This window comes from Nipponia nippon, unplaced genomic scaffold, assembly GCF_047370975.1.
Source record: "Nipponia nippon isolate SJK-2023a ecotype South Korea unplaced genomic scaffold, ASM4737097v1 scaffold_1, whole genome shotgun sequence".
Lineage (NCBI taxonomy): Eukaryota > Metazoa > Chordata > Aves > Pelecaniformes > Threskiornithidae > Nipponia > Nipponia nippon.
This window is the reverse complement of record NW_028262290.1, coordinates 24549860-24558014: the sequence shown is the minus strand read 5'-3', so window position 1 is coordinate 24558014 and position 8155 is coordinate 24549860. Positions and strand designations below refer to the sequence as shown.

The window sequence follows — 8155 nt, the reverse complement described above, 5'->3', positions numbered from 1 at the left end:
TTTTCCTGGCCAGGAGGGCAGCCCGGCATGCGTAATTCAGTGGTGTGGATTCAGCATCCCGTGAGATGCCACTGCACGTGCAGTGAAGCACGCGGGGACCCAGGGCCCCGACCCAGGGCATCTGTGGCAAAGGGAGGGACACGCTGGAGGCCCGTGGGGGGACAGGGTGGCAGGAGGCAGCCGTGCACTCCCCAGCAGGAGAGCAAAGCAAGAGCGAGCACCAGCCAAGAAAAGGTGAGCAGGGGCAGCGCCTGTAAGAAGCATCATCCCTGGGGGGCTGAGGGTGCTATGGGCCCACACACGCTGCCGTGGGAGTGTCCCCAGAGGTGCTGGGGCTCCAGGCAGACACAGTACCAGCATTGGTGGGACGTGGTGGGGTGACCACAACACCCCAGGTAGGAAAGCTGAGCAGGCTCTGGAGAGCTGGCCACTGGCATGCACCAGGACTTACTTGCCCCACTCCACGTCTGCACTCAGTTGCCTGGGCTCTTATAGGGCTTTTTTTTAATACTGGGGGGTCCCTTGTAAATAGGGCTCATGTGTTGCCGGAGCTGGGATGTATAACTTCTCTCCCCCTCCAAGGATTTGAGGAAGAAGATGAGGGCAATGTATAGGGCTGGAGTGCTCGGGGGTCTGCCAAGACTTGGGGAAGCAAGCGAGGAGGCATCATCCCCCTGCATCCCCTAATCCTGCAAAGCGTTGACAGCAATCCATTTCCAGCAGCCGGACTCCGGACGCAGGGGATCATAAGCGCGAGGCGGTCACGAGGCAGCCGGGGGGAGTCGATGCGGGTTAGGCCGGTACGAAGCACCCGTCGGGGAGCTCAGGCTGGATCGGGTGCACGGTGGGCTCTGGCAGGCAGGGACTGCCACCGCTTCCCATAGCTGCCAGGAGCAGGCTTCTCCCCGGGGAAACTCGGGCTCATGCCGGGCTCAGCAAGAGGAGGGAGGTTTCTTCACAGCTGCCTCCGGCATGGGCAGAGGCTGCCACCGGTGCCCATGTAATTAGACGTTATTCCCCATACCACCACTAAAGCTCTGCCCCGTCAGGAGCAGCAGCGCAGGGAGCTCGGGTTATCCCCCCCGAAATCGCTGGGCGGGGTCGCCTGGGGAGGCCGGGGGCTCCCAGCCGGGACCTGGGGGGGGCGGTGGGCAGCCCCCCCACGCAGCCCCGCTTTCCTCACACCAAATCGCTCTGACGAGCCATCGCCCCCGTCTTTCGTGTTCTCAGCCCCCGCAGGGACGCTGCCCAGGCGCCACAGCGTGGGCGCAGCGGGGGGGTGGGGGGGGGGGGCCGCGGCAGGACCCGCGTGGGCCGTGGGCGGGGGGGGGGCGGCAGCGGCGCCCCCTCCCCCGGCCCCTTCCCGGGGCCCTGCCCGGGCTGCGCGGCGGCAGGGTGAGGGGGCGGAGGGGCGAGGGGCTGTGGGTGGGCGACCCCCCTCGGGAGAGGGTCCGCGGGTGCCCAGCGCCACGGCGGGCGCGGGTGGGCGTCCCCCCCGGGGAAGTTGTGCCGCCCGGAGCCGGCGTGAGGCCGGAGCGCGGGGGGAGGAAACCCGAGTTGCGGCGCCGCTGCCGTCCCCGCGCAGCGCCGGTGCGCGGGGGCAGGAGCGAGCGCGAGCGAGCGGAGGCACCGCCGGCACACCGGCTCCGCCGGACGCCCCTCGCCCTCGGCCAGCCGCCCACCCGCCCGGCGGCGGCAGCCCCGCTCGCCCGGCGGGGTCGGGCCGAGGGGGGAGGTGGGAGCGGCGGGGGCGGGCGGCAGCCGCGGGGGTCGTCGCCATGACGAGCGCGCGTGCCACCGCCTCCCGCCGCTGAGCGGGGCGGCGCGCGGCCGCTGTCCCTTCAGCACCGCCCGGGCGGCGGGGCCGCCCCCCCCCCCCCCCCCCCGCCACCGGCAGCGGCAGCGGCGGCGGCGGCACCCCCGGCAGCGGGGCGGCCCCGGCAGCGGCGGCGAGGCGAGCCCTGGCGGCCCCCGCGGGCGGCGGCGATGGCGGGCCGGGGCCGGGGGCAGCAGGGCGCGCCGGCGGGGGGCCGCGGCCGCTGAGAGAGCAGGTAGGGCGGGCGCGGCGGGGCGCGGAGCGGAGCGGGGCGGCTCCCCCGCGGCGGGGGCCCGAGCGGGGCGGGGGGCGGCGGCGGCCTCGGGCGGGGGCGGTGGCACGGGGCTCCGGCCCCTCGGGGGAGGCGCGGCTGGGCGGGGGGAGCGGGGGGAGCGGGGCCCCGGGCGGCGGCGGCCGGGGGCGGGGGGTCCTCGCCTGGCGGGGCCGGGGCGCGGCGGGAGGGAGGGAAAGGTCCCGCCGGAGCCGGTCGCCCAAGGGCCGGGTGCGATGGGGGAGCCGCAGCCCCCCATGCAGTGTAGGAGCGGCAGCCGCAGCCCAGGTGAAGGGTACGGGAGGGATGGGAGCCTGCGGCGGGAACAAAGGAGCCGCCCTCAGCGTCTTCAGTAGGAGGTGGGAGAAAGGAAGGGGAGAAAAGGCGAAAAGAGGGGAAAAGGGAGAAAAAGGGGAAAAAAGGGGAAGAGGGAAAGAAAGAAAGAGAAAGAGAGAACGAGAGAAAGAAAGAGAAGAGAAAGAATGAGAGAAAGAAAGAAAAAGAAGGCAGGAGGGAGAGAGAAGAGCAAGAAAGAAAAAAAGCAGGAAAGAAAGAGAAAGAGAAGATAAAGAATGAGAGAAAGAAAGAAAAAAGGAAAGAAAGAGAAAGAAAGAAAGAGAAAGGAAAGAAAAAAAAGAAAATAGGTGAACATGCTGTAGATTCGCTCATTCTGCTGATCTTCTGTGCAATTGCATCCTAGGTTTTCATTCCCCATACACCTTTGGAAGGAGCTCACTATGACAGGGCAGAGTCTGAAGGCTTTATCTGAAGCGAATTTTGAAGACAATGAGATCAGCATCAACGTCGGAGGCTTTAAGAAAAAGATGAGATCCAACACATTATTAAGGTTCCCTGAGACCAGGCTGGGCAAACTGCTGAGCTGCCACTCAAAGGAGTCGATACTGGAGCTCTGCGACGACTATGATGACACCAAGAATGAATTTTATTTTGACAGGAACCCCGAGCTCTTTCCTTACGTGCTACATTTTTATAACACCGGCAAGCTCCATGTGATGGGTGAACTCTGCGTGTTTTCTTTCAGCCAGGAGATTGAATACTGGGGAATCAATGAATTCTTTATAGACTCCTGCTGCAGCTACAGCTACCATGGGAGGAAAATGGAGCCAGACCAAGAGAAATGGGAGGAACAAAGTGACCAGGAAAGTACCACATCGTCTTTTGATGAGATTTTGGCATTCTACAACGATGCCTCTAAATTTGACAAACAACCCTTTGGAAACATCAGGAGGCAGCTCTGGCTCGCTTTGGACAATCCTGGGTACTCAGTCTTAAGCCGAATCTTCAGTGTCCTTTCAATTGTGGTGGTGCTGGGCTCCATTGTGACCATGTGCCTCAACAGCCTCCCAGACTTTCAGATTGTTGACAGCAACGGGAACCCCGAGGAAGACCCTCGCTTTGAAATCGTGGAACACTTTGGTATTGCATGGTTCACTTTTGAACTGGTGGCGAGATTTGCAGTAGCTCCTGACTTTTTAAAATTTTTCAAGCATGCCCTGAATTTGATTGACCTAATGTCTATCCTTCCATTTTATATTACCTTAATTGTCAACTTGGTGGTGGAAAGTAGTCCGACTTTAGCAAATTTAGGCAGGGTTGCACAAGTCCTGAGACTCATGAGGATCTTTCGCATCTTAAAGCTTGCTAGACACTCCACAGGTCTCAGGTCTCTTGGAGCCACTCTGAAGTATAGCTACAGAGAAGTGGGGCTTCTTTTACTTTACCTCTCTGTTGGCATCTCCATTTTCTCAGTAGTGGCTTACACCATTGAGAAAGAAGAGAATGAGGGGTTAGCCACCATCCCTGCTTGTTGGTGGTGGGCTACCGTTAGCATGACCACAGTTGGCTACGGGGATGTTGTGCCAGGCAGCACCGCTGGCAAGTTGACGGCATCTGCATGCATCCTAGCTGGTATCCTAGTGGTAGTGCTTCCCATTACACTGATCTTCAATAAATTCTCCCACTTTTATAGGCGTCAGAAGCAGTTAGAGAGTGCCATGAGAAGCTGTGATTTTGGTGATGGCATGAAAGAAGTTCCGTCAGTCAACTTAAGGGACTACTATGCCTATAAAGTTAAATCCCTTATGGCCAGTCTTACCAATATGAGCAGGAGTACGCCCAGTGAGCTGAGCCTGAATGATTCACTGCATTAGTGTACAAGTTTGACAGCAGTTTGCATGAGAGCTACCAAGAGCTATGTTTATAAATGTTTTCCTATTTGTCTTCTTTTTTCCTAGAGGATAGCGTTGCTGACACTGCACTAACTTTGCACTTGAGAAACTAAAGACATTTCTATTCCAAGTTGACAGTTTGCACATTGTCATCCTGTTGCATAGGAACTAAATGCTGACTTTTCCATACAAATGTTACCACTTCCATGACATTAGTGCTAGCGGTATAGTGATGATCTGTTGCTTTGTGCATTTCCTCATCTGAGCCGAGAAATGAACGTACCCAAGTAGAATAAAAATTCTCAGCTGTGACACGAGTAACGAAAAAATCACCTGTCACCTATACTGGTTTCTGTACTAGTGTAGGACTTCCCATGCATTTTACAACAGTTTAAAACAATCACCTGTGAATCACTGACACGGGAACACTTTTCCCTATCTTTGTGACCGGTAATTCTGGTCGTCACGTGTCTGAAAAAACACCTCTGAGCTTCACATTTCAATGGAAGTTTGCTTACTCTTGAGCACGTGTGTTAAAAACTGGGTGTTCTTGTTCTGAAATGTTACATGTGGTAATATTTTTCAGAAGCTCCTAAGCATAGACCTACCTCTGCTTCAAAGATTAGGTCAGGCCCTTCAAGGCCCTCTGAAGAAGCCCACCCCTCATTTTCAGACAGCTACATATTCAAAGACTAGGTTTCCACGAGTGACTGTGGGTATGGAGACCCATGAAGACATCTCAGGTTCCCATTTCCAGAAGTGATCTGCACACAGCTCAGTTCCAGTGAAGCTGAAGATACACTGTATTTCAGTCCGTCAAAATGGTTCTGAGATTAGACACACAAAACCGTGGGCTTTCAACAATTAGAAACTCCAATGAAAAACTTGGATTTGTTTAATGAAGCGAAATATTCCCACATGAACAGTACAGGCAGCATTTAGGAACTGACATTCATATACTGCAAAAAGACTAATTATAAAGATGCCATATGTGATGCTGAGATATAAAATCTAATTTTATCGGGAAAGCTTGAAAGCAGGTGTCGATGGCAGACAATTCCATTAAGCTTTCTGCCAAGAAAAAAAAAACCCTGTAAGTCACATTTTCCCTCAGAAAGGAACTCACAACTTACAGCTAAGGAAGAGTATAAGAGCCTAAGAAAGGAACTGATAAAGGAGAAGAGCTTAATACTGCACTCACTGTGGGCAGATCCTCCTACCTGCTTCTGTGACGAAACAGATTTAAATCCTTTCAAGGGCTAGCCTGTACTTTTTTTTTTTAAAAAAAAAAAAGACGTGACAGAGCAGATCATCTGGGTTTTCAAGAGTAATCATGAATCTGCATAAACTTATTTTTTGAGTGCTCAGCCTCTTCCCTTACGCAGTTGTACAGAGATCAAACACTTGCAGCCAACAGGCAGAAGCCACTGCTTCCCTCTCTTTAGACTTCTAGAGATCTGTGCTATAAAACAAACTACTAGCACTCACTGGGCAGAACAGCATTTCTCTTCAGATCCTGCTGCTTTTCCATCCCATTTATTACACATAATGTTCCAATTAATTTTTTTTTGTTTTACTTGTAAAGACTAGAGAGGTTCAGAAAATAAATTTGAACTAGTTAGAAGAGAAATTAAAATACTAAAGCTAAAATTGTCATGTTTGGAAGCCTGTGTTTGTATACCACAACAAGGAGTGGCCCAACTGGCAGACTAAAGCAAATATCATATGAATAGGTAATTCCCCTTTTTAGGCTATCAGAGGTTGCTGTCTGGTCTGGATCTTTTATGTTTTTGCTGTATCAGCTCCACCTAAAACCAGAAGGCTGAGCACCCCGGATCAGACTCCTGTATGCCCAGTGATCTATCACAGAATACGCAGTGTGAAATAACTTACCCCCGCGCCGTTTCCTTTGAACACCCTCCCCTCACGTCAGTTAGCAGTTGATTTAGGCCATGAAGCATGAGGGAAACGGGTCCTTTCTAACCTAACCAAATAAAACTCTTGGAGATTTCAACATAGCCTGCACAAGTTATAAAGTCAATAGGCAAGACATTGCTTGCTGTCCCTGAAAACTGAAGAGCCATATACATGGTCCTGAAGGCAGACTTAGATAACCCAAGTTAGGTGTCCAAACTTGAAACATTTTGCTAAGGTTTTCACTTCAGGAGGGCTGGTTCAAGTTCTCTGCTGGGTCACAGGCATAAATTCAATAGTCTTGTCCCTGCTTCATATTGCATGTGTGTAAACTATCATACAAACATCCATCCAAAACACGGCACAGCGCTAGGTTGCCCGTTGGATTGAAATACCATGAAAGAAAGAAGGGAAGGAAGAGGCGGGCTTGCGCAGCACATACATACACTCCAGTCGGGTTACATCCTGCGAGGGTGGCAAACTCTCCCACTGATGTCAAGGACGCTGCAAGTTCTCACTAGGCCTGTTGGTGGGGGCCTTCGGAGAACCCAGCTCCAAGGAGTGGTTTTAGCTCAGTTTCACAAGCAGTAGATTGACGGAGTTGAAAACCAATGACTTTCAGGGCAGTTATTTGAAGAGACCTGTAAACTTGCCAAAGAGTCACAAATTCCCTCAGCTGTTGCTAGTTTAGCATTGCACAGGTTGGATCCAAACTTTGCAACACATCATTTCAATAACCTATGGCTTATCTTATGTTCTAGATTTATTATTATTTGTAGGGCTGATGCTGTGTCATTTCTGCAAATATTGAATGGAACGTGTCCAAATTGCGTTTTACTAAAGAAAATGAAATGCCCCAAGGAATTATGACTTTTATTGTACTGGTTGAAAGGAATTTTCATTATTGCTTTTTTATATAAGTGCTTTGGATCAAAGACACTAAATAAATAAAGTACTGAAATTTAATATGTTCTTATTATCATGACAATGACTTTACACAGTACACAGGAATTCCCTTCATAAACTTAACTAACTCCATGTTAAAAGTAGTCAGATTTTTGCTCCCCCCTCCTCCGGAAGAGCATTCCAGAGCTGCGCTGCTCTCCAAGGCTTGCGCAACTTTTATCTTCATTTTATTAATGGCTGCTTTATATCAGTTTTTTTCTCTGTTCTTTAGCTTAAATATTTCATTTTCCTCTTAATGTCTGTATGCATGGTGTATTTATAGACAGCAACCATATGACCTTACATGCTTATTTTCACAGGATTATACCTGCCAAGCTTCCTTGTAGTTTTCTTTTTGCAAGTCATATTCCCCTGCCCATCCTAGGGGATGTAACCTTTTTTTCTGCATTACTTCTGCTTAGATTTAATCTGTTTGAGCCGGCGTTGTACAGTATTCTATCGCTTTGTACAGCAGTTTTAATATTTCCTTATGACTAACAGAATTTTTCACTGAGGAGGATAACAATTGTTCCAACTTAAGTAATGTTGTTGTCTTAGCTCCCCCAAAATATCTAGGTAAGGAAGAATGAGGCACACCCTTCCTGTCATTTTATGAAGTAGCCTCTATTCCAGGGCTCAGTCCAATAAGTGCTGAGAATCCTCATCTCTCATTAAATAAAAGCTACAGAAAAACGTTTACACTTTGAAGGAAAAAATTCAATCTCTCCAAAGGCTCAATGAGGAGAAGAGGTGGTGTACTTTCTGAGTAGTCAGTACTTTTGCTAGGCTTCTTAAATCACTGTTTGGTGAGAGTAGGGCATCTTCACATCTATAAAACAGCGGGTCAGAAATGAGGGACAAGAGGACTAATTAGCTGCTTCCTCCAGCGTTTGAAACTTGAAAATCGCTGTGGTCAGAAAGATGCTTACTATGGATGTGCCGTTTAATGAAAAACGTTGCACTTGGCATGTGTGCCTCCTGCCTTGTGATGGCCACCTTCCTGGCACCAGCGAAAATGCT

At 51.4% G+C, this 8155-nt stretch overlaps 1 protein-coding gene across 1 annotated transcript; it reads left to right on the top strand.

Annotated features, from left to right (window-relative positions):
* The first annotated feature begins 1964 nt into the window (after nucleotides 1–1964).
* KCNS2 (potassium voltage-gated channel modifier subfamily S member 2) lies at nucleotides 1965–7156 on the top strand. Its single transcript, XM_087749088.1, has 2 exons — nucleotides 1965–2051; nucleotides 2788–7156. The coding sequence occupies exon 2, from the start codon at nucleotides 2825–2827 to the stop codon at nucleotides 4256–4258; it is 1434 nt and encodes a 477-aa protein (XP_087605214.1). The 5' UTR covers nucleotides 1965–2051; nucleotides 2788–2824; the 3' UTR covers nucleotides 4259–7156.
* Nucleotides 7157–8155: the final 999 nt, after the last annotated feature.

Coding starts and splice junctions, on each gene's coding strand:
- KCNS2 (XM_087749088.1), top strand. CDS start 2,825: ATGACAGGGCAGAGTCTGAAGGCTTTATCTGAAGCGAATTTTGAAGAC.